Source organism: Heptranchias perlo, chromosome 13 (genome assembly GCF_035084215.1).
Source record: "Heptranchias perlo isolate sHepPer1 chromosome 13, sHepPer1.hap1, whole genome shotgun sequence".
Lineage (NCBI taxonomy): Eukaryota > Metazoa > Chordata > Chondrichthyes > Hexanchiformes > Hexanchidae > Heptranchias > Heptranchias perlo.
This window is the reverse complement of record NC_090337.1, coordinates 37,332,087-37,358,390: the sequence shown is the minus strand read 5'-3', so window position 1 is coordinate 37,358,390 and position 26,304 is coordinate 37,332,087. Positions and strand designations below refer to the sequence as shown.

Sequence of the window (26,304 nt, the reverse complement as noted above, 5' to 3'; positions counted from 1 at the left end):
GTCTACAGCTTTCCTTCTCACTATCAACCACACGGCCAATTTTTGTATCATCTGCAAACTTCTTAATCAAGCCCCCCCACATTCAAGTCCAAATCATTAAAATATACCACAAAAAGCAAGGGACCTAGTACTGAGTGGAACCCCACTGGAAACGGCCTTCCAGTTGCCAAAACACCTGTCAACCATTACCCTTTGCTTCCTGCTGCTGAGCCAATTTTGGATCCAACTAGCCACTTTCCCTTCGATCCCATGGGCTTTTACTTTTTTGACCAGTCTGCCACGTGGGACCTTGTCAAAAGCCTTGCTCAAGCCCATATACACTAAATCATACGCATTACCTTCATCAACCCTCCTTGCTACCACCTCAAAAAATTCAGTCGTTGGTCAGACACAAATCCATGCTGACTGTCCTTGATTAACCCGTGCCTTTCTAAATGACGATTTATGCTGTCCCTCAGAATTGATTCCAATAATTTGCCCACCACCGAGGTTAGACTGGCCAATAATTGGTCTATCCCTCGCTCCCTTTTTAAACAACGGTATAACGTTAGCAGTCCTCCAATCCTCCGGCACCATGCCTGTATCCAGGGAGGATCAGAAAATGATGGTCTGATTCTCTGCTATTTCCTCCCTTGCTTCTCTGGGATACATTTCATCCAGGCCTGGCAATTTATCTACTTTCAAAGATGCTAAACCCCTTAATACTTTCTCTCTCATTATGTTTACCCCATCCAATATTTCACACTCCTTCTCCTTAACGACAATCTCTACATCGTCCCCCTCTTTTGTGAAGACAGATGCAAAGTATTCATTAAGAACCATACCCACATCTTCTGTCTCCACATATAGGTTACCTTTTTGGTCTCTAATGGGCCCTACTCTTTTCTTAGTTGTTCTCCTGCTCCTTACGTATTTATAAAACATCTTTGGGTTTTCCTTAATTTTACTTGCCAGTATTTTTTCATGCCCACTCTTTGCTTTCCTAATTTCCTTTTTAATTTCACCCCTGCACTTTCTATACTCCTCCAGGCTTTCTGCAGTATTGAGCTCTCGACATAAGCTTCCCTTTTTTGCCTGATCTTACCCTGTATGCTCCTTATCATCCAGGCGCCTCTAGATTTGGCAGCCCCAATGGATAGTCCCACCTGGGACCCAGATTCCAAACGTTAGGAGAAGCAGAGAACTTGTGATCAATGTTGAGCCTCCTCACTTCAGAAAGTATAATTGAGGAGCATTAGCAGACAGGGGGTGGGGGGGGGGAAGGTTCCCACTTTGAAGATATAGGACCTGTCTACTTTCTTCCTTCTCCCCCACTTTCTTCCTTTTGCAGGATCCTAATGATGCATTTACCGTGGCTGAGGGAATGGGATAAAATGGTCTGCTCTCTAGCTCTAGCTAATGTCACTGGCCAGCTACCAGGAAAATTTTAGGAATGCTGTAATGGCGACTCCCTTTCTCTGCTGAAAGATGCTTTCCCCCTCCACTCCCACCCCCCACAATAGGAAAATGCTTACCTTTGTTTTATACTTCTGTGCAACTCAGCAAGAGCTGAGGGAAGAAATTGGCTCTATAGTGCATGTCCATTGCCATTTCACTGCTTTGGTGAAATTGAAGTTTTTAAATAAGAACCTTTTTTAAGCTTCTGAGGTTTTGACCCTGGTTAGTCTGGATATCAATTCCTAATGAGAAATTTAACAATATTAACATAATAAAGTTTCATTCCTCTCATTTTTCTCTTAACAGATTAATCAAGCTAAACCTGAATGTGGTCGCCAGAGCCTGGCTGAGCTGCTTATTCGTCCTGTACAGAGGTTGCCAAGTGTTGCCTTGCTGTTGAATGGTACTGAGAATCTTTGAAATGTTTGTAGAAAATTAAAATAATCCGGGTCAGCTAAGGCTTTAAACTAGTTCCTTATCTGTATCAAAATCAATATATAATTAGACCGAAAAAGACAATCAGTATATCTATAAATTTCTTCAACATTTGCTTTTGAGATGATTATGCACTGTATAAATATCTCGGCAAAGGATATAATTTAAAAGTTAAAAGATTTCATGCACAAATTCTAAATTACTTTTAAGAATGCTCTACTGCCACAGAAAAGGCTGATTGACTGAAGTGAAGTTCAAAGGTCTTTCTTAACATGATGTGAGTTAGATCCTCTGGTGGGAAAGACTAATGTGGATAGTATGTGTGTCTCATTAAAGGTTGTCCTATGGCACTGAGTTCTGCTATGTCTGTCTAAATACTGTCTAAACATTTGCCTGAGGAAGGAGAAAATCTCCGAAAGCTTGTGAATTTAAAATAAAATTGCTGGACTATAACTTGGTGTTGTAAAATTGTTTACAATTAAATACTGTCTGCCTAACATCACTTGAATAAAACTTTTTATAATTTAAATTCATAATTGTAAATGGCCATATTGTTTAACTCTAATTTGCCTTTTGTCTAGACCTCCGGAAGCACACTGCAGATGAAAATCCTGACAAAGTTAGTTTGGAAAATGCTATTGAGTCACTCAAAGAAGTCATGACGTAAGTTATGATTTTTATATAAGTATCCTGCATTCAGTTTCAAAAGTCAATTGATTTGCAGGATAGTATCCACAATTTTCTGTACTATTTTAGAATAATTCTATTGAGTATAGTATCTTGAATTCTACAAAATGGGTGATTTATAAAAAGCAATTAGGTTTTTTTTCATACTCAAATTTCTTACAATTCTTGTTTTCACTTCAATTACCTGCTCAATGCTGATTGAGTTTTTTTTCTCACTCTCTGGCGCTCACTCTTGCATTCTCTTTCGCTCTTTTTTTTCTGGTGCGTACTCGCTCTCTCAAACACTTCCTCTTGCTTGCTTGCATGCTTGTTCTTTTTCTCCTTTGCACGTGCTCTCTTTCTTTCTCTTGTGTGCGCATTCACTCTCTTAGTCTAACCCCCTCCCGTCTGCTTGCTCTCACCTGAATCTAAAGATTAAAATTGTTTAGTATTTTCCTGAATAATTTTTTTAAACTGATGAAATCAGCTGTGAGCAGCCTACAAGCAAATGATTTAGGGTCAAAAATGAAATCAGAAAACTGGGTTAAAATTATTTGAGTAACATACAGACCCACATTTATAGTACCGCTTTCATGTCCTCAAGATATCCGAAGCCCTTTATAGTCAACAAATTACTTTTGAAATGTCGTCACTTTTATGTAGGCAAACGTAGCAGCCAATTTGTGCACAGCAGAGTGCCACCATCAGCAAGGAGGTGAATAACTAGTTGATCTGTTTTGGTGGTGCTGACACTGGAGAACTCTCTGCTCTTTAAATAGTGTCATTGGATTTACATCCACCCAAACGGTCAGATATGGCCTTACTTTAACGCCTGATCCGAAAGATGACAGCAGCACTTGGTGTCAGTTTAGATTATGAATTTAAGTCCATAGTGGATTTTGAGGTGCAAGTGCCACCTCTAAGCCAATCTGATAACTTAAGGAAAGAATAGATAAAATGCTGAAAAGAGTTAATGTTCATCCTCAGCATTTACTGTATGCATTGTAGCCTACTGAACGAGTGCTGTACATCAGTAATGCTCGTTAGTACAGAGAGATGAAATGCTTCCTAAGCCAAATAGAAAGTAGCTAATATTTTGGGATTTATGAGGAAACTCTAATTTTGGAATTTGTCTTTTGGGTGGTGATAATTGGGTTGAACCCTAAAACTGGAAGGTTTAAAAATATTCCACGGCAATTGGTTCTATTTGTAGACTTGCTTACTATTCAGAAATTGAAGGTGCTGGGGATAGCATATCTATATACTGTATGCAACATATAAAATAATCCTGCCCATTTTGATCCCATGTTCCCAAATTATGAGCGGACAGCTAATGCATAATTTATCTATCTACACATAAAAATAATAGTCCACCTTGTATAAAAGAAAAGTTTTCCACATCATTGCCCCTTTTCCACTTAGCCAGATATACTTCTCCATTCTTTTCTATAACTAATTGCAGTTCCATATCCATACAAGTTTTCTGATCCTTGCTTTGTTTTAGATAAAGCTTTTGTCATTGCTTTTTAGGCACATCAATGAAGATAAAAGAAAAACTGAAGGTCAACGACAAATTTTTGATGTTGTCTATGAAGTAGATGGTTGTCCTGTAAGTACATAACCTGCTAGTTCGCATAACTGCAAGTGCATCCTGTTTTGAGGTCTACTGAAGTATTTGGGATTTCATCAGTTGTGCCTCTGATTAATTTTGTCTAATTTCCTGCAACATACATAATGCAATTCCCCTCATCAAAGAAAACTACTAGTGGACTCTAACTTTATACTGTGATAGATCCACTTGCACAGATCCATGGATCATGGACAAAGTTTCTACTTAGAACTACAATATGACAGTGGGAATGATTCAGAATACTTTCCTCTGCTAATGTTAGCCAGCCTTTTCAAAATCACCAACTCATGATCTCCCAATTCACAAAAATGACTTGAAGTTTGTCCCTTCATTCCTCCAATTCATCTCCTCCTGGTGCTTTCGTGTGAAATAGTCACTTATTGCTTTACACCTTAAAACTGCAATGGGGCTTTTTTTTAATGCAAGCTTTTGAAGAATAGCTATTTTCGTTGTATTGAATTTCTTCCTGTTGTCTTTTATATAGGCCAACTTGCTATCATCTCACCGCAGCCTTGTCCAGCGAGTAGAAACCATTGTTCTGGGTGATGAATTGTGTGACCGAGGTGAACAAGTCACTTTATTCCTATTTAATGATTGTCTGGAGGTAAGAGTACATTTGAGTTTTGAGAAATCAGTGTAGCTGTTGCAAGTAGAATTCTGCTTAATCATATTTGTAGATTTGCTTGCAAAAGAAATTTCTGCGTGTCAGGGCGTCTGTATGTTGAAAGGATAGTAGTCTATTCCAAAAGCAAAAAGGCAAGTTTAAAACTTGATTGAAAGGCTAAAGATTTTGGTAATGTTGGTAATGTCCTGGATTTAATGGGTGCCATCAATTTTGTGGTACTAAATATGTAGCTCTAGACACTGTTTTGCATGAACAATCTCTGCATTCCTTTGCAGCATGAGTAATTTTGAAGATTCAGAAGACTGTCAATGCTTGCCTGCATCCTAACAACCTTGTTGAAATGTCTTGTATCTGAAACCATTTTGTTTGAGCACTTCACCTCCATACTTGTCACTGTGGAGGAGGTTTGTAAATGGGAATACTAAATCGTAGTATAAGGGTTACGTCCAGGTGTGTGCTCTTGCTCTTAAGAGTTGCCGTCCTTATTTTCAGAGCTGCTACTCTAAATTACTGGAATACCTTTTACTATAGGCCCACAAAATATTCAGGAATTAAATATCAGCTGAGAAGATGATCGTTTTGCATTTGACCCAGTCAGATTCCATTAATTTAATTCCAAAAGCTACAACAGACTTCTTACTGCTTAGGTTTAAATTTTCCCTTTTTAAAGTTGTTGTTATATACTGAAATGAAATCGATTCATTTCATTTTGTCATATTGAACACTTTAAAATGCCTGGGTTTGTATGCTGCAGGGTGTTTTTATTTCAAGAAGCTAATTAAATTATCCTTTGCAGCCATGAAACTTTGTTTATAAACACAAATTATTTCCTTAGTTTGTGTCTTTACACATTAGTTATTGGCAAAATTTCTTCACAGATTGCAAGAAAGCGCCATAAAGTAATCAGCTCTTTCAAGAGTCCTCATGGTCAAACACGACCCCCTGCCTCCCTCAAACACATTGTGCTGATGCCTCTTTCCCAGATAAAGAGAGTATTGGATATTAAGGAGACTGAAGGTCAGTACAGACATTAGTTTGAATTAACTTTTAAAATATTTCTTTAAAGCATGTTTTTTGTTTTTATTTCTCCTTTTGCTCCTAGTCCCCCTCTGCACAATAAGATTTTCCCTTGTTGGTGAAGTCTACAACTTCTTTAAACTTTAAATTTTAGATGAAAGTGTTTTTAACTATCTTGGGTACATTTGTTTTGCCTGTACCATACTAGGTCTACTTGGTCACTACATGTATATCCTCTTTTAGTTATTAGTTTTTTATTTTGCTACAGTGAAAGGAGCTTTTTGGTTTTTTTTAAACTAAAGCTCTTCTGGTGGCCTCATAGTAGATGACTGGTTGAAATTTTGGATACTTTTTGGCTGCAATTGGCTACAATTAGCTTTTGTGCCCTTTTGCTAGGGAAAGGAAAAATAAGCCAGTGTTCCAGCGTGTGGGCCTGCTTGTGTCTCTTCCTATTGGGTCACAAAAAGATTGGGCTTGGCTGTGTTCTTCTTTGACATCGAATAATTCAGCAACACTTACTGTCTAGGTTCACAACGTCACAAATGCTCACTTGGACGATTAGCACTCACGGAACCATATCCCAGTGGGATTCAACATCAAGAGAGCAGTGGGGCAGAAAAATAAATAAATAAAATATTGATTGAAATATGGGCAAAAGTGCAGCTTTCAAGCCATGCTGGGTCACCTCGACGCTTGTAAATCAACCACAATAATTGCAGTTTCATGCTGCTCTTTAAATGATAACCAGTGGACCTTATGAATTGTCCCAGCACCTCCTGAATTGTCAGAAGCCTAAGTAACTGGTTCAGTCTTTATTGGATATAACTTTGGGAGGAGTGAATCACCTTTTTTATTGCCGAGTACTGGTGCAATACAAGTGTCAATGGAATTTTGAATTTTGTAGTTTTGTTAGTATCCCTCATCAAGGTGACTGACCAGAAAGCTGCTGTGGTTGCTAAAGACAGTAGAAAGCATAAAACTTACTGCTAACTAGCTGGCAACTCTTTTTCTGGGAATTGAAACTCTCACCAACATGATAAATTTGCTTATGTCAATTAGAGTAGAGAGCCAGAACATGCACAATTTTCCCAAATAGCCTTCCATGTAATCACGGTCCCAGATTTGATCCCTGGTTTGTGCTGAGATAGATGGCCTCAGTTAGAGTACAACAATTGACCTAAATACCCCTGCGTAAGGGCGGTGGAAGTCTCCATCCAGCATTCTATTTTTTGCTTAGTATCTGGTGACTTTGTTAAAAGTTTGGTATAGATGTTAGGACTTGGCTATGCTTATCCCCTTGACTAAATAGCCTGCCAATACTCAGTGGGGTTTACAAATGAATGATGATAGAGAATCGGTGATGGAAAATGGCCATCTGTTGACTATTTCGCAGTATCATAATGTGCCTTTGACTCTGGTACTTGAAATGCTAATTTTATAAATGTACCAATCACATGAACCCATTCTGCTACAGGTTATCAAAACATTTGCCCTTTCTACAAACTTAAAGCAGTAAAGCATTGCTTTTACCATTGGCAGAAAATCAAATTGGAGTAGTGAACATGTTAAATAAATCCATTCAGATTTCCTACCTAATATTTGCCCTCAATTACAGGACTTCCTTTAGAGCAGTAGTTTACAACTGTTAATTCATGGTTGTCTTTTTAATGTTATCCATAGTTGTGGTATGATAAACTAATTGATTGTATTACAGATTGCCGCAGTGCCTTTGCCCTGGTGGTACGACCTCCAACAGAACAATCAAACCTACTGTTCAGTTTCCAGTTAATAGTGGAAGAGCCTAAGAAGGATCATTGGTTGAGGCTGCTTTGTCGACATGTGGCAAACACCATTTGCAAAGCAGATGCAGTAAGTTGTGGGAGGTTTTGATTTTTTTTAAAGTGTTGCTCATGAATCAGTAACTTGTTCATATGAAAGCTGGCTACCAACTAAGATTCACCTTAAATGTAACATGGTCCTTCAGATTTGGCATATTGCATGCAGTACTGGCTGTGCCATGACACAAGATAAGATAAAATGTAATGTAGTTAAAATTGGGAGTTGAGCATAATGAGTTGTTATCCCATTATAAGCCTGATAATGAGGGTATGTGCATTTTTTTAAAAAGCCATTCAGTTCAAACTGCTGTGTTTTGTTGTGCAAAATTAAAGGGAAAAAGAATGTTCACTGTAAAAACACTGAAGTGTATGTATCTTTGTTCATTTAATTAATTCCATTTTCAAGCTAGGAAGGATTTTGCTTCATTCCCATTTTTTAAAAACAAACAAAAAATAGATTCATTGTTTTTAGCATGTACATTTGTACTTTTGTTCAGTGTTGATATTTGGCTTTGGAGTGAGATTTATTTTCATGTTGATCCTTTCACTCCAGAGGATGCGGCGCTGTGTTGGAGATCTGTCTTCTAGTTGTCTTAGGGCTCAGTATTAGGTGCTAGCTATCAATGACTCCTGGATCTGTCCTCTCTCCACCACTATCTCTGAACCTCACATTGGTCAGTGGTTGTTTCAAGCTGACATCATGCTGTCTAAAGTGGACTTTGTCCAACCCTTCAGCCTCCTGGCCCTTAGACTTCAACTTTAGACTGTTTCATATTGTCTCCTTCCTGTTCTCTGTTTATGACTGCTACATGTCTTGCCTAATCTCTGCTATGCCTATGATAACCTAGAATTCCCTTTTGTGTCTGCTCATGTTTGCACTTTGGCTGCTGCTCTGGACCTGAGCCTACAATTTCTCTCTTTTTCTGCCCCTCTTAGGCCTTTGTTTTCCTTTTCCCCTCACCTGGCCATGCCATCTTTCATCTCTACCCCTCTAAAGTACTTTATCCCCTTCCATCTCTACTCCCAAACCCATCACTACTCCTCAGCCTTCCTTTTCTCCTGCTGCCATCCCAGGCTTGAATCCCCCTTGAACAAGCTTCATCTTGGTATTCTCCCATCGTGGCATCCATAACTATTTCTTTAAGAGTAGTAACCCCAACTGCCCAGTCCTCTCTCACCAACCTTTCTACCCAGTAAGGCTATTGGGAGCAAATCTCACCAAACTCCGTCCTGGTCTGCTTAGCCCATGCACTACTGCCTTACAGACTCTACCAGTGGATCAATAATCATCACCCCCTCTACATTTCTCTTCAGTACGTCCATTCATTTCTAAACAAGGCATTTGCCAACTTTTACTTTTATTGATATCTCTGTTTTTATTGAATCTTGGCTTATGGGTGGCAACACCTTGCTTCTTATTGAAGCCTCCCTAAGTGGCTATATTTTCTGTCACCTGACCCACCCAAACTCCTGTGGCCACAGCATGGTCCTCATCATTGTCATTACCTTGACGCCTCTCCCTACTTCTCTGGCACCTTCTCTTTCAAGTGCATCGCTGTAAATCCCCACCTTTCCTTAAAAACTCCTTGTCTATCACCCCACCTCGTGTTTCTCCCCAAGATATTTTCCCTTTTTTCTCTAAATCTTTGCACGAGCGGCTCTCATCTTCACTGATTTCAGCCTCCTTCTCTGCTTCCTTTGCGCCCCCTCCTTCAAATTCACTACCCCTCTGCCCTTCGTATATAAACTCTTCTACCCATATTCATGGCCATTCCCTCAACCTCACCATCTCCTATGATGTTTCCACTTCTGTGATCTTGATCATTGCCATGGTAAATTTAACCTTTTTCTGTGTGTCCTTCGCTACCTGCTTCTCTCAATCCTCCTTTGTCGCCACTTCCTTCTGCATTTGCCCCTCCACCCTCCATAAGCTTTAGCTCCTCAAACTCCATCTGTATCCTATCCTACACCAAGTCCCACTAGCTCATCACTCCACTACTCTCTGACCTCCATTGACTCCCAGTGGTGCAGCATCTTAAATTTACAATTCTCATCCTTGTGTTTAATGCTTCCATGGTCTTGCTCCTCCCTATTTTTGTAACCTCCTACAGTTCCCACTCTCCTACTCCATTTCTCTGATGCTGGCTTCTAATGCATTCCATTATTGGTGTCTGTCGTGCAACTGCCTAGGTCCAGTGCTCTGAATTTCCCTCCCTAAGTTCCCCTGCCACCCCATGTCCTGTTTTTTCTTTAAGACTCTCTTTTTAAAACCCATCTCTGACCAAACTTTTGATCACTCTTCCTAATATCTCCTTTAGGTCAGCATTTGTTTTTCCTTGCACCTCTGTGAAGCACCTTGAGATGTTTTTCTGTTAAAGGTGTTCTATAAATGTATGGTGATGATTGATTAACAATGGTGATGTAAGTTCCACATTCTACCACTGAGTTGGTCTGGAGACTAATAGTCGTTTGATATTTATGTACATTTAGGGAGGTAGCAAATTCTAAATGATTAGTCTGTTCCTGACTCTTGAAAGCTTGATGGGAGAGGAAGAAAAAAAAGGTTATTATTTGATCTCTGTGTTTTGAGGCCAGTTATCATTTAATTACAAAAGCTCTGGGTTCATATTGTATACTGATTATAGCTAGTCTCTAGGCTGAACTACTACTTGTAAAAGTATTAGCGGGGTCAAATATCATAAGCATAACCATAAGGCTAAACTTTCATTAGGGTCATTTTATTAGTTATAACTAACTTAACCTGGTATAATATCCAACTCCTATAATAAAACATTAGAGTGATGCTTAAAACTATTAGTATTTAATTCTATTGCTTTTAAAAAGTATACAACTCTGAAATCAGATCATGATGTATAGTAACGGTTCAGGCAGAGTTTTGTATATTTGTTAATTGAGTTGACATCCCATTCAATGTTGTGATCCAAGTGTAGTTGAATTGCATCTTCAGCCAGTCATCTGCAATTGCCTCGGCTTTTCTGCCAAGTTCTTTGAAAGCATAATGTATGGGTTTTAGCTACTTTACATTATTACAATGAAATATTTAGGCAATTTGACCATTGGTAGACAAACACTTTATTAAGTTGAAAATATTAACTGGTTGCAATTCCAATATCCAATTGTTTGCAATTGTGTGGGTAAGTTTATCGGAACAAATTAACTTTCTAAATTTCCTGCTGATGCTTTTCAAATACACAATGTTATGAAGTCAGGGTAAAGAATACTGTTCTTATTGTCACTCGTTACTTTTTTTTGCTATGAAGTTCAAGTGCTATCTTCATTGTCATGCCAGTATTGGAAATTTAGCATTCCCTTTAAATATAAAATACTTCCTACATTACAATAGTGACTACACTTCAAAAGTACTTCATTGGCTATATAGTGCTTTGGGCTTCCTGAGGCTGTGAAAGGTGCTATATAAATGCAAGTCTGTCTGTCTTTCTTTCTAAACTGTAAAGTTCCTATTATTGGTTAGGACGAAATGAAACATTAAGCAAGTGTATTGCTGCACTATTGCCTCATATCTTGTTTGACAGTGCCAAACTTGCTTTTCTTCCTTGCTACCCCTCCTTCCCCAGCTGTCCCAAAAAGCCTGTTTTGGACATCTCTGATCTATTTATAGCATTCACTCACATTATGACCTACACTTAATTATGGGCTTGCTTTAACCCCATGATTTTTTTTCTCTTCTAGGAAAATATTATTTTTAAAACTGACCCAGAATCTTTAGAAGTCAACACAAAAGACATGGATAGTACATTAAGCAGAGCATCAAGAGCATTTAAAAAGACCTCAAAGAAGGTAAGTCATTGGTTTGTATAACTAACTGTTTCATTCTCTGCAAAAAAACAAAGATTGAAAACTGAAGTGATTCAAGTTGAAAACTGTTGCTCATAACGATAAATGCTGTGCTGACTTATTAACCTGAACTGGGTCACTTTCAGTCAATATTAATTTAGCCCAATTCAGTTTTTTTTTGAAAAGCAAATGCTATAACCACACAGCAGGTCAGTCAGTATCTGAACTGATTAATGTGTTGGGTGTAAGTATTGTGATGAGGGGGTCTACATCTAAAATGTTAACAGCAGTACCTGCGTACCTGGTGTACTATTCCAACATTTTTTTGAAGTGTTTTCTTGTATATTTGTTTTAAGTTTACTTTTCACTCATTTTGTCTTCTGGTCCTACTTGCTGAGCTTTCTTCCATCCACTTGCTGTTCCTCTTCTCCCTGCTCCATTACAGAACAAGAGAAAGTGGCCTTTGGGCATACTATGCACTTCACAACTTTTTAAACTAATGCAGGCACATACTATTTTTGTGATGAACTTGTGTATACTCATATGTTAAGCTCTTGGAAAATCATGATTACTGTTACACTGAATTGCCTTGTCTGGAAGTGAATTTTTGTGAGGGTTTAGAAACTTTTGATTGAGTTTCTATCGCACGTGGCACATTTTATTACTTAACCTGTTTTATTAATAACATTTACCATCCATGTATTCATTAGATAGCAGTTAGTGAATTGCAGGCACAACCAAAGACTTCATTTGACCACTTAAGCTTCAATATTACAGATTATGATACAAGTCCTTCAAGATAAAGATACTGCCTTGTGATGTGTTTGTAGTCATCCAGCATCCATGTTTATTAGCACATGCTATCAGGAAGGCTTGAACTGTTTAGTTGCACATGGAATTACACGTAACATTCCTCGTACTGTAGTTTTGAATGATATCGCAATATAAATGCTGCCAGAGTGTGCAGGTATGTGCTTGATTCAAATAGAGCTTTGGAGTTGGTATCATAAACTTACATATGGAGTGAACAAAGTACATATTTCAACTATTCAAACAGCATGTTACTTTGTATCTCCCACACTGCCTTCAATCTTGCTTCAATGCAGCTGGACAGTTTTGTTTTGAGGTGTGCTTGAGTTGTAAAGCTTTGCAGTTCTGGCTCAAGTGCACTTGACTAGTGTATAAATATTGACATTTTTAGGAACTTTTTTTAAAAATTGGGTAAGGGAACAACTGTTTATGTAAGTAACTTATCCATCATACAAACAAGTAGAGAATGTTGATGTTACTCAGCTTACCCTTCAACAATCTGTGTTTTGTCAGGCTGCCTATCTTGACATCAAGTGCCTGAACATTGATAAAACTGACCCGATCTTATTCAGCTCACGCCAAAAGCCCTGCACCCTTGCTCTGTGCTCCACCCCCTTCCCTGCTTGTTTTGTCTGAACTGGACAATGCTGAACCTCTGCCTTGTTCAAGCTTGAGCTGACCTTCAAACCCCATACTCTATTAATCGCCAAGACCACTTACTTCCACCGTTACAAATTCTCCATCTCTATCCCTACTGGACTGCTGCTGAAACCTTTATTCATGCTTTTGTTACTCATGATTTCCAGCCTCCCAAGCTCCATTCTACACAAGCTACAACTTGATTTTGAGACTCCCATAACTTGAATCCTGTCCTGCTCGCTGACCACCTTATCTCTACATACCAAACTGAAATTCCTTGTCCTTGTCTTAAAATTGCTTCATGTCCTTGCCCCATCCTACTTTTCCAACCTAATGCATGCCCTTCAGTCCTCCAATTCTAGCATCGTATGCCTCCTTTTTTCTTTTTCTGCTGCTTCCCCTGGCCCACTCCTCTTTGGTGCCTGCACCTTCAGCTGTTGTCCTATTCTCAAACTCCATTCATAAGCCTCTGTACCTGTTTCCTTGAATTTTGCCTTTACAGCCATTCTTTGTCATTTCCTAACTATCACCGCTTGGTGAATATCCGCTCCTACATAAAGAACCTTAGGACATGTTATCTTAAAGATGCAATATAACCATTTTGTTTGTCTAGGTTACAAGAGCATTCTCGTTTACTAAAACGCCGAAGAGAGTTTTGCAACGAGCACTAATGACCCACAGTACCCCTGAAGCAAAGAGCCCAACGGGTAATGGAACTTATTTGGGTAGTCGACTAGCCAGTACCAGTACCTCCTCATTAGTGGTAAGCACAAGCGCACATTTCTATATTTTCTCAGGTCATAACCTGAGGTCAGAGTATAGTCCTTTTTAATATTTTGATTGTGACTGCATGCAAGAAATCTTGGCATGTTTTTCAGACGCTCAGCTTCCAAACAGCAATGAACAGGCAGTTATCTAAATGGAAGTAAACCAGTGACCCAATTTATTTTCAAGTTCAGCACTTTAGATTACCATGGCTGGATTTTGCTCTGAGCAGCGAACGAATGGCACCTGCCATTTGTTAGACTTCCACAGACATTTCATGGGCTTTTGCATGGCACGTTCCTCTTGGATCCTCAATCCAGCATGGGGCGCAGTCTCCCGGGCTTCTGGAACCTGTGAGAACAGGGCAAGCAACTGTGTATTCCCTTAACCAATCAGATTGAAGCGTCATTAATAAGCAGCGCAGAGTCAGAATCAGGAAGTGTAAGTTGGAATAGTAAATTCAATGTCAGATCGTTACAGAAGGCAAAATAAAGAGAAGGTAAGAAAGATTGAATTAAGAGACAGAAGGAAAGTCAAAAAATTAATTTTTTTTTTTAAATGTCCAACAACAATTAAAAATCTGAAGGATTGAGACTCCACACGTGTAAAAGTTCATTTTCAGTGCCAGAGGTGTTGTTTGGCAGTCATTGACTTACCACACCGTTAAAAGATTGTTTAGACTTGAAAAAAAACTTGACTTCCTTTTTTTGGTGAGATCACTTTGTATCCATCAGGGCAGTAGAGGACCTTCACACTGTTGCATTCTTTTTAACGGTGAGTCAACCGGCAAGATGCAATTCTCGCGAAGCTTACAGAGGAGCAGGGCATCTGGTAGAGGAACTTCCAGATTTCTGCGTTTGACTGCGCATGTGTAGTTGCCAGAAGTTGCTCTACCATTTGTACTGAAATAACGGTGAGCGCTGTTAGGCTCGCTGTTATTTTCAGAGCAAAAGTGGGACCATAATGTTTTTCCTCTTAATCTGCAAGTTTTCTTTTCTTTAAATGAAACAAGTAACTAAGATTGAAACCCATTAAAATTATCATTTCAGCTTAGCAATAGTATACAAGTGCAATTTGCAATAATTTTGTTTAAAAGTTCTTTATCACAAATCAAAGAGTCCTTTGTTTAAAGTTCATTGGTACAGAGGAAAGTTTGGAAAAAGTGCCTTTTCAATATAACTGTTCCCCATTGTAATCCTTGTTTTTAAATCAAATTAAACGCATTAAAAATGTTGGTCGCACCTGCTTGGTTCTCGCAATCCAGTGTTGACATGAAAATCTTAGTAAAGCATTATTGGAACTTGTGAAATTTTCATACATGCATGCTGCGGATACTTTTTCTTGCTGGAATTTCAGTAAAAAGTAACAAATCACCTTCTTCTACATTTTAAGAAAGTAAGTAAATTCTCCTAACCTCTCAATTCTTTTAATCTTAAATTTTATGCCTTCTACTTATTTACTTATTGACCAGTGGAATTTGGTTTGGACAGGTAAATTGGGAAAAACTTTCATAATTTTGACCATCTTTATCGATCTCTTTTTCTGCGCCAGAGAAAAGATCTCCAGTTTTTGTAGTCCCTCCTCAGTTCCATCAAACCTAGCACAGTAAACCCAATATCTGCACCCCCCCCCCCCCCCAATTACTGTCAAACTCCATGAACCATCATTCTTTCTCCCCCCACCCCCCAATTACTGTATACCTACCAGCTAATTGGAACTGCAAGCAGTTTCCCATCATCATTTTAAGTATCCTGGGCTTAAAGAAAAGTACGATTTAAAAATTGAATACATCAAAGCCACTCATTTAATGATTTTCACAGAAAAGGGGTCAAACTAACCGCTGAATTTGGTCCCCAAAACACTGCTTCAAGTATCAAATATAAGTAGAATTTAACATTCCATTACTGCATATCAGTGGCTCAGCCAAACAATACTAAAGTTCCTTTGTTTGAACAATACTGGCCTTCTCCTTTGCAAATAAAACTGCTGATCTCCAAATCACAAAATTGTAAATATTCAAAATATTAACAGCCTATCTGTCCCAAAGGAATTTTCCTAAAGTACGTAGTGTAGGGTAACTCTACTAGTGATTGACATGACTCCAATATGGTACAGTGGAGTTTTATTAAGTTTCACAAGATTCAGCACTACACATGCTTAAGCAGTAGTCAACAGTGCAGAACAAGAGCTATATCACCCGTCCTGTGCCGGGTAGAGGTCGTGCCCACTTTGTACAGGAGTCTTGACAGTCACCCTGCCTGGGGTCTCTTCCGTTGATACTGTTGTAGGCTCTTGGCCTTACCCCACCTGGGGTTTCCTCTCTTCCTGTCCCTTAATCGGGACAAGGTTCCCTTTTGTAGGTCGTGGCTTTTTGGATCCGAATTCTCTTCAGGGATGCCTGGTTTCGCTCCAGGATCAACCCTTACTCTTGTCCATGTTCTTTACAACCTGACTCTCGTGGGGTCTCTCTCTTTGTATGCCACTTTTGCTTGTGATTACAGGGGCTATTATTGACACAGGTGTTTGACTCTGGAGATCTTGCCAAAAGGCGTAGTGGCCAATTGGGTGTCGAGCATCTTTCAGACAAAGGAAGAAGAGTCAGCCTACTCCTTATCTTTATCTCTTTCTTTAATGATGTGGAGATGCCGGTGATGGACTGGGGCGGACAAATGTAAGGAGTCGCACAACACCAGGTTATAGTCCAACAGCTTTATTTGAAATCACAAGCTTTTGGAGCTTTGCTCCTTCGTCAGGTGAAGTGAAGAACTACATAAAGGCACAGCATATATAGTCAGAGAACAATGCCTGGTGATTACAGATAATCTTTCTAACTGCCCTTTATCACACCTCGGCAGAGAGATAATCACAGCAATCAAAGGAATCAATGGTGTTCAAACAGGTTAGTCAGGGAAACATTACATCCAAGAATACTGAGGTGGGGTCACCAGGGGTCAAATGTAGCAGATGCTGGGGTTTGTATTAAAAACAGTTAACTTTTTTTTGCTGGAAATCGCAGCAGGTCCAGCTGCATCTGTGTATGGAGAACAAGCCAACTACGACTTGAGTCTGGATGACTCTACATCAGGTGGGGTTACATGTAGCGTGACATGAACCCAAGATCCCGGTTGAGGCCATCCTCATGGGTGCGGAACTTGGCTATCAATTTCTGCTCGACGATTTTGCGTTGTCGTGTGTCTCGAAGGCTGCCTTAGAGGACACTTACCTGAAGATCGGAGGCTGAATGTCCTTGACTGCTGAAGTGTTCCCCGACTGGGAGGGAACCCTCCTGTCTGGCGATTGTTGTGCGGTGTCCGTTCATCCGTTGTCGCAGTGTCTGCATGGTCTCGCCGATGTACCATGCTCCGGGGCATCCTTTCCTGCAACGTATGAGGTAGACAATGTTGGCCGAGTCACAGGAGTATGAACCATGTACCTGGTGGGTGGTGTCCTCTCGTGTGATGGTGGTATCTGTGTCGATGATCTGGCATGTCTTGCAGAGGTTGCCGTGGCAGGGTTGTGTGGCGTCGTGGACACTGTTCTCCTGAAAGCTGGGTAATGGACAGCGAATGATGGAGTAGGCCCCCCCCCCACCCCAAAGCTATACCCCTCTGATTGACCAATCACCGGTTGCTGCCATTCCCACGGGACTGGCCCCTCATCTCATCCTGGTGTGCTTCTCTCCAGGCCACTTTTTTAGCAACTTCGAAGTATTATCTTGTACTGCAGTCTGGGTCCCAGGCTGGTAACTCCAAGACTCCATTGTCTCATTTGGACAGTTAGATTCTTATCTCATGGATTTAACTGAGTGACTTGTTAATGTAGCTATGGTTACGGCTTGTGTGCTGTGCTGGCAATTTCATATTTTCATTAGTTTTATTGAGGGATTTTTAAGAGTTTTTGTAAAGCTTGATAGATTCCAAGTTATGTGGTTGATTACTATACACTTGCTAAATTAGTCCCGAAGAGAGAGATGTGCTCATAAGAATAGCAAAAGATACATATCACAAATACATGTGGTACAATGAGTCACGGTACATGTGTAATTACAGCAATACATTGGTTAACCAATCAGCTATATGTTTGATTAATACGAAAGGTGAATTACACAAACTACATGGTCAATACAAATTCAACAGGTGACAATATAATCTTATAGTAGCAATACTGACTTAAGTGCTTGGAAATAATCTCCCTTTTAAGCTGCCTTTTCACTTTTTCTGATCAGCAACTGCTGGGACTTGATTATTCTGGCTGTCTTGATTTTTTTTTTCCCTTTTTTATTCCAGTGAGGTCAACTATTACATTTCAATTGTTCTTATACTTTTAACTGCTCTCCCCCCGCCCCCCCCCCCCCCCCATTTTTTGTTCTGTAATTTTCAGCAAATCGGTTGCTTGCTTTCTTCAACCGATCGATTTCAACTGCCTTACCTTTTTGGATCCCCCGCTGTCATTAGATTGTACTGGAAAGCTCCACAGTCATAGCTCCTGGTAATACAAGTCGTCAACATGATCCATCAAATGAACGTTAGTGTTATGTAGCCACTTCAACTTTATTTAATTTTTTAAGGTACAAAATACAATATTTCATGTGGGAAAGTGCTCATTTCCCACACTTGCTTTCTCCTTGAGATCTTTTATTTTTGTACAATATTCTATTTCTTTTCAGTTTTACCTGCTTACTGTAATTTAGTGGTCTTCCAATATCTTTAGATTTCTCGTTCTTCGTCTGCACTTGGTCTGAATGGCTCGCTGATGTCAGCAAATTATGTAACTGTGCAGCACTCTAACTCCCTGGACGGTGCACCTGTTGGCCTCAGACCGCGAAATATTCTGCGTCCGCCCTCACCAAGTCAACCCTGTACCCATCTTGTGGACAGTGAGTTTTACTGTAGCTTTAATGCTTCTATTAACCTCTGGGGCTCACCCAATTCTTGCCATCTCTGGCATTAAAGTTAGTGATGAACGTCTTGGTGTCCACATATGATTTAATTTATAATGCAGACGTTTGAAGTGAACTGAAAGCTGTACCAATACCATTTTTTTTTCTGTGTTGTATGGTTTCACACCTAATGTCTAAGAATTGGAACTTGATAGGTTCAAACTGACACTTGGTGAGAGATTGTAAGTTTTGGTTCTGTTACTGATTTAAGCAGGGGTTAATTTTATCACTGTTACTAACCTTTTCACTTAAGGTGTCAATTTTGGTGTGTGTTAATTTGGGCAAGAGGAAATAATTGAAGTTTTTCATCTCTGGTTTTCACAGAACTGTAACCAATTATTTTCAAATGCAGCTGACTTGAATGTTTTCTGATATTAAGATGGTACACTAACTTAACCACAAACCCTTATTGAAAATCACTGCAGATTGCTAAAAAGCCAAAGACTGTGTGTGTGATGTAAACTTCTACAGTATTGTTCTGGATATTTTTAATGCTTGTTTTTTTTAATACAGGTCTTGAGATAAACATCTTCTAGATTATCCCTTCCTTTAGTATATGCAGCATGGGTTAGGAAAGTTTGATTATCTACATTTTTTTAAAATTTGGTCTATCTTACTTCATCCTCACTTCTTGTGATCCTGCTCTCCATCCCAGCCACTTCAATTTGGAGTGCTTGGAAATTTCCGTGTGTGCAAGGTGTTCACTTTGTTGCTGCCTTGGTCAAAAATTACTTAATTCCCAGAAATCATATGCCAACTTGATTTGTTATAGATTTAGTTGGTTTGTCTACGCCTGGTATATATGGGACTCGACACATATTAGATGCATACTAAACAAGTCTTGTGGAATTTGTTCAAATTTGTGATTGGCAGATTTTTCTTCATGTCTTTGGTTTCCCCCGTCACTTTTTATGAAGATATTTGTCGATCTTAACCTCAGACAGACTCATCAATTTACATTTTTCAGGGAGATTGTCAGGCCAGGTAGCTTCCAAAGAAGGTGAGATAAAGAAAAGACTGGCTACACAAAAAATATTACTTGTGTCATAGCTTTGTGCCGCCACTGCAAATTACTTTCTACTGGAGGAGCTAGGAAAACTTAACTACTGTGAAATGTTACTGCTACTTTTGCTTGTTCTATTACTGTCTAACATTTATTTGACAGTTAAAGCCCAAATTAAAGTGTAGTGTTATTCTGCCACCATCTGAAGAGCAGGAGGATCATGGGAAGGCATGTGATAAAACCCGTAGCTAAAGTAAAGTTGGGGGGGGGGGAAGGGTTCTCTGATTCTTGGGCACGCTATAAATTTTATCTAAGAAGTTGGGGCTCACCTAGAAGAGTAAACTGAGATATAGAAGCCAAAAATACCTATAATTTACAAAAATGTAAAGGAACATCAAGTAGTCCATTAATGATGTCTAAATAGCTACAAATGAAGTTGAGATATTATGGGATTTTAGTATACTTTATTCTATAACTGTACAGCAGCAATCAACAAAGCAAAATAGAATGCTGAGCTTATAGTCAAAACAGTAGAATATACATTGGAGGAAGTCATGCTCAGTGTGCCAGGTCCCTGAATACTACGCCCAGTTATGGTCAATGAAACATGAGATATTTGAGAAGAACCAATAGATTGATTCTTAGTGTCTTAAAACTGAGTGATGAGGAAAAACCAGAGGAACTTGGCTTTTCAGTTTTCAAAGGAAGTGCCCTTGTAGAACTATATAACATAGTAAATGGTGTTAGTTCAGTTTAATGTAATATGTTCTGGATCATGTTTGTAGGACAAGGTGACATGGGTTCAAATTAATAAATGGGAAATTTAGGGTTGATTTTCAGGAAGTTCTTCACAGCATGATCATTATATAGAATGGACTTCAACTAGTGGAGGCAAAAACCCTGGAATCATGGAAGAAGCAGTGAGAATCTGTGATTGAGGGGATACAGTAGGCTGGATGAATTAAAATGGCTGTTTCATCTATGTGTATGTTTGTGTTGGTGTTAAAGGAATTCACACTGGTGCAGTGAAGTAAGCTTTTCTAAGTTTGAGGTGTACTGTTGAGCCAGAATAAAGGGAGTTTTACTTTGCATCTAATCTACATGTAAACTTGACCTGGGAGTGCTTTATGCCAATGTTGTAAAATGTAGATAATGGGGAACTGGTTCCATTTCCCAGCATTAAAATCCTCACTTTGAGCAACTAAATCTGCCTTGGAAAATATATTTTAAAAGCTTCATTTGCAATGAGATTTTAATTTCTTTTCATTGGTAATACAAAAACAGTTAATTCTTTTCTGTGAATTTCTATATAGATATGTAATGGGGAGGAAAATACCTCTGGGAACACTTTGGGAGGAAAGAGAGTCTTGCATTAGTTGTTGCGGTTAGTTACCTTCTTGAGGTAATTATTTTACAGAAATAGACACTGACTTTTTTTCTTTTAAACAGGGAGTACAATCACCTTCATTGGTGAGTCTGCCAGCAATGTTTGAAAAAAGATACCACACTTTCAGTCGATCAACAACTCATCTGATATAGAACGCGTACTCTGATGGATAAATCCATGCAAGATATTTTTGATTTTTCTTTTTTGATCCAATTGCAATCATTGAAATTTGAAATATACTGATTTGGAATGAAATGGTACAGTATCAAATGGAACTTCATTTGAAGCATGCAGGGTTTTAAAGGAAGAAAAACACTAACTGTTCTATGGATTTTTTTTTTCTTTAACCATGTTCCAACTTCACCATAATATTATGGTTTGCCAAGCTGAACACCATAATTGAAGGATTTATTTTGATTGTTTTTCCTGCTTCAGTTTGTACATTTTTGTACAAGTTTGTTATTTATTACATTTGCTTCTATTGCCTTTTTAATAATGTTTTTGTGTGTATTTTTATGCACTGATTTAAACTGACACGATCAACCTTATGGGGGTCATTTTAACCTAACTCGTTGGGAGGGAAACAGACAAGACAGGATCAGGTGGAATGCTGGTTTTATATCCCACCCAATATTATTCTCCATTGACTTAAATGGAGAGTAAAATCTGGCTGGGTGTAAAAAAAAAACGTTGCACCCGATCCCATCAGTTTCCCGACGGCAGGTTAGGTTAAAATTGCCCCCATGATGTCTGTGGCTGCTAGGTAATTCATTGAAATCAAATCCATATTCTCCGGGACACACACAGACAGCATCTTTGAATTTCAATGAGCATTAAAAATAAAATTAGCAATTCTAATGTACAGCTTACTTTTAAACAATGCCTGCTAAACATTTGATTCAATTTTTCTCAATTAAACCTGGAATATTTCAAATTTTATGGGAAGGAAAAGTAAGAGATGGTCTTCTGGCCAACATGTGGGTCACTGTCTTCTGCAGTAATTAAAAAGACAATCATTCAGGTTTTCCCAAAGCTAAATAAATCAATGGGTTAAACTGAGGTTCTGATTTATTTAATACTAATCATATACAATGTATTAAAAATAAGTCATTTAGTCAATATCTTAAAGTACAGTTCTAAGGCTATAACATATGTAGTTTTCTAGACTTTTTTTAAAAAAAAGCTAAGCAACATTTATGGAATCTCATTTTGCATGTTAAACAATGGCCTCCTGTTTCTTTTATGTAGAATTAACAGTGCTATGGTGTTTTGTATATGTGGATGTTTCTATACTCTGAATATTTTGCTAACTAGATATCCATGTGATGAATCACATTAGTTCTGGAATACATTCTTGTATTGGCACTTTCTTTATTCCTTGTGGGGGTAAAACATTTTTGTCTTATTGTTTGTTTTACATGTCACAGATACTAGATTACTCCTTATGTATTCTCTGGTCTGCAAAATAGTAATCTGAGCTGCTATGTGAAGGACATATTGAATTTTTATGTGTACATAACTTTTATACAGTATAGTTCCATACAAACCTGATACCTAGATGCAAATAAACTTTGTTTTTTGAAAAAATAACTCTTGTTTAATGTTGAATTATTGCTAAAAAATAGAGATGTTCTTAGAAATCTTTTAAATAAGTTTAGCTTTTCAATTTTGGAAACAGAATTATGTGGGAAAACTGCTGAATCACTATTAATGGATGATTCATACGATCTCATTTAAGGTAGACTTATTTGTTTTTTACTTATTTGTTTTGAGCACCTTGCCCATATCTTCAATAGTTCAATAGAATCAGGGATAGTTCCCTTTGACTGGAAGCTAGCTCATGTTGTTCCTATTTTCAAAAAAGGGGTCAAATTAGAGCCAGGGAACTACAGGCCTATCAGCCTGACATTCATTATTGGGAAGGTGCTAGAAGGGATCATAAGAGATGCCCTTTATGATCACTGGGAAAGGGAAGGGGCCATTAGAAAGACACAACATGGCTTCTGAAAAAATAGAGGTTGCGCCTCACAAATTTGATAATTTTTTGAGGAAGTCACCAGGGTGGTGGATGAGGGAAATCTGGTAGACATTGTCTACCTGGACTTTCAGAATGTTTGATAAGGTACCTCACATTAGGTTACTTTACAAGATACAATCTTGTGGTATCAGTAGAAGTTTGAAACGGTGGATTAGGATTTGGCTCCAATCCCCCAATCAAAATGTTGTAGTTAACAGATGTGGTTCAGCTTGGAGACATGTTACTCGTGGTATCCCCCAGGCATCGGTCCTAGACCCACTACTCTTCATAGTCTTTCTTTATTAGTGACCTGGACAGCGGTGTTGGGAGTATGGTAAATAAGTTTGCAAACAACACCAAATTCTGTGCAATGATTAAGATGGTAGAGGAGTGCAATCAAATCCAAAAAGATTTAAATGTACTCGGGGAGCGGGCCACACATTGGCAAATAGCATTTAATTTAGATAAATGTAATGTTATGCATGTTGGTAGGGCCAACACAATACACATTTGCAGGGAACATTACTGAAAGAGGTTGAGAGAAAAGGATCTTGGTGTTACTGTGCACAGATCATTAAAGGTTCAATGTAGAGAAACTGGTTCTATTATTACAACCTAATACCTTGTTAGCTTTAACTACATTCAGTGTAAATCAAAGGACAGCATTTTGACACTATACAGGTTCCTGGTCAGACTGTGTCTGGAGTACTGTGCCCAGTTTTGGTACCCCCATGTGGTGGGTGATATAGTGGCCTTGGAAAAGGTCCAGAGGAGAGCTACGGGAATGATTCCTAGCTTAAAGAACCTCAGCTTCTTAGGCTCAAGGACCTCAGTCTATTTACTTCAGAGCAGTGTAGACTTAGAGGTGATCTGATGGATGTCTATAAAATAATTAAAGGGGCTGGATAGTGTACCTATTGATTATTTCAGTTTAACAGATTGGGGAGGACCAGAGGACACGAGTTTTAAACTATAAGAGTAGGAATAGATTGGATGTTAGTCGGTTGTTCTTTTTCCAGAGAATTGCGACCCTCTCGAACCCCTTGGGGGTTTGGGAAAAAGTATTTAGCCATCATGGTGTGGGGCTGGCTTGATAGACCAGTTGGTCTTTTCCTGTCTGTCAATTTCATATGTTTGTAAAATTTGGAGCATTTTTTTTCAGGATGCTGGTTTGGGGAGGGATGGCAAACAGAAAATGTCTTCAACCATTAACCTGTGTGATGGGCTGCCTAGAATGTGAAAATTAGAATTGTTAAATTAATTTTTAGTTTTCTAATTTAAGTTTAAAAGATCGACTAAGAACACAATGACAGGTTAAAAAAAGGGTAAATGCATATCGTCTGCTTTAAGGATATATAATGCTAGTTTTGTGTTCAGTGGTTTATTTAATAAAACTATTACTGATTGAGTAGCTTTAATACTGTTTGCTGATTGAATAGTTGTAATATTGTAATAATGAAACTGATCTTTTTAAAGTTTCTAATGTGCAATTTTTGTTTGCAATTTTTTTTTCTGCATTGTTTTTGGTTAATGTTAGCTGCTGTTGTCACTCTTCCCTACTTAACATCATTGATGACTTTCACTGTCTGAATTTAAGATTTGGACATTGTGTCACAGGTCCTTTTTAGTGATGGTCACAATTAATGCTTGCCAGAATCTAACTTGGCAAAGTTTCTAATTTATTCCAGATTCCAAAAGAAGACTTGCTATAAATGCTTGGAATATTGGAAAGTGATGGTTGAAAAAATATGATGGCTAATCCTCCAGCAAGAGTTAAGCCTTAGAAGGCAGTAGGACTGGCTAGTGCCAGTCCATCCACTTGTAAGTTGGTTAATGCAGGTGTCTGTTGCAATTCCTAAGACTGCTCATGAACTGAGTGCAGATAGGGGTTGGTGCATCATGTACTTTCCAGGCCCCTGTTTCCATTAATAACCTGTTTACTTGCAAAGCCTCAAAATAGGATCTATGTCCAGACTCCATTCTGGTCCATTTATCCTCCTTCAGCAGTTTTCCAGACTTTACTCTCCCACTATCAATGTGCACTACCACTAACAGCAACAACTTCTATTTATATAGGATCTTTAAGTTAAAAATGCCTCTAAGCTCTTCAAGTAGGAATTGAGAAGACAACAGAGGGAGAGTTTAGGAGGGGTTACAAAACTTAGTTGCAACAATGGGTTTTAAGAATGTTTTTAAGGATGGAGAAATAAATTGGAAGGGTTGGGGTTTTTTGGCAGAGGGAAGGACCTAGGCATTTGAAGGCTTTGCCACGTTTTGTGGGACAAGGGGAGGAGGAGTTGGGGTCAGTCGGCTGTGGAGTTTAGGGCAGTACCCAAAAATTATGGCTTTAATTTTCCCCTTTGTTCAGTTGGAGGGATTTGTGACTCTTCCATAACTTGATGTTGACTATTCAGTCTGACGTGGCCCAGATGAAAATTTTTCAGTTTATTTCTGCTATGGCCAGGCCTGAAATTATACAATTGTAAACAATTTTACAACACCAAGTTATAGTCCAGCAATTTTATTTTAAATTCACAAGCTTTCGGAGATTTTCTCCTTCCTCAGGCAAATGTTTCAAGAGCTCCTTGAAGCCTACGCATTTATACATATAGAACAATACATGGTGTTTACAGACTGCCCCTGCAACTGCCCGTTGCCAAGGCAATCACCGTGTTCAGACAGAGAGGTGTCACCTGCAGAACCCCCGAATACACATTCAACAAAAAAACAAACAGGGAAAAAAAAGAGAAAAAAAACAGAGAGAGGCAGAAACATCCGGAAGGCAGAGAGAGCCAGCAAATGACCCATTATATTAAAAACAGATAACATTTGTTCGCTGGTGGGGTAACGTGTAGCGTGACATGAACCCAAGATCCCGGTTGAGGCCGTCCTCATGGGTGCGGAACTTGGCTATCAATTTCTGCTCGACGATTTTGCGTTGTCGTGTGTCTCGAAGGCCGCCTTGGAGTACGCTTACCCGAAGGTCGGTGGATGAATGTCCATGACTGCTGAAGTGTTCCCCGACTGGGAGGGAACCCTCCTGTTTGGCGATTGTTGCGCGGTGTCCGTTCATCCGTTGTCGCAGCGTCTGCATGGTCTCGCCAATGTACCATGCTCTGGGGCATCCTTTCCTGCAACGTATGAGGTAGACAACGTTGGCCGAGTCACAGGAGTATGAACCATGCACCTGGTGGGTGGTGTCCTCTCGTGTGATGGTGGTATCTGTGTCGATGATCTGGCATGTCTTGCAGAGGTTACCGTGGCAGGGTTGTGTGGCGTC

The 26,304-nt window shown here is 39.0% G+C and overlaps 1 protein-coding gene across 2 annotated transcripts in view; it reads left to right on the top strand.

Moving 5' to 3' along the window:
- ect2 (epithelial cell transforming 2) overlaps positions 1-22,565 on the top strand; it is a 68,308-nt gene extending 45,743 nt beyond the window's left edge. Inside the window, exons 15-24 of one of the 2 annotated variants that reach the window (XM_067995336.1) lie at positions 1,744-1,840; positions 2,454-2,535; positions 4,069-4,147; positions 4,653-4,772; positions 5,672-5,810; positions 7,525-7,679; positions 11,360-11,467; positions 13,527-13,676; positions 18,389-18,554; positions 21,070-22,565. In XM_067995336.1, the coding sequence (XP_067851437.1) occupies positions 1,744-1,840; positions 2,454-2,535; positions 4,069-4,147; positions 4,653-4,772; positions 5,672-5,810; positions 7,525-7,679; positions 11,360-11,467; positions 13,527-13,676; positions 18,389-18,554; positions 21,070-21,113 (1,140 nt within the window). In that variant the 3' untranslated portion in view covers positions 21,114-22,565. The remainder of the gene's footprint in view (positions 1-1,743; positions 1,841-2,453; positions 2,536-4,068; positions 4,148-4,652; positions 4,773-5,671; positions 5,811-7,524; positions 7,680-11,359; positions 11,468-13,526; positions 13,677-18,388; positions 18,555-21,069) is intronic. The other variant, XM_067995337.1, reaches the window with a different exon arrangement.
- The last annotated feature ends 3,739 nt before the right edge of the window (positions 22,566-26,304 follow it).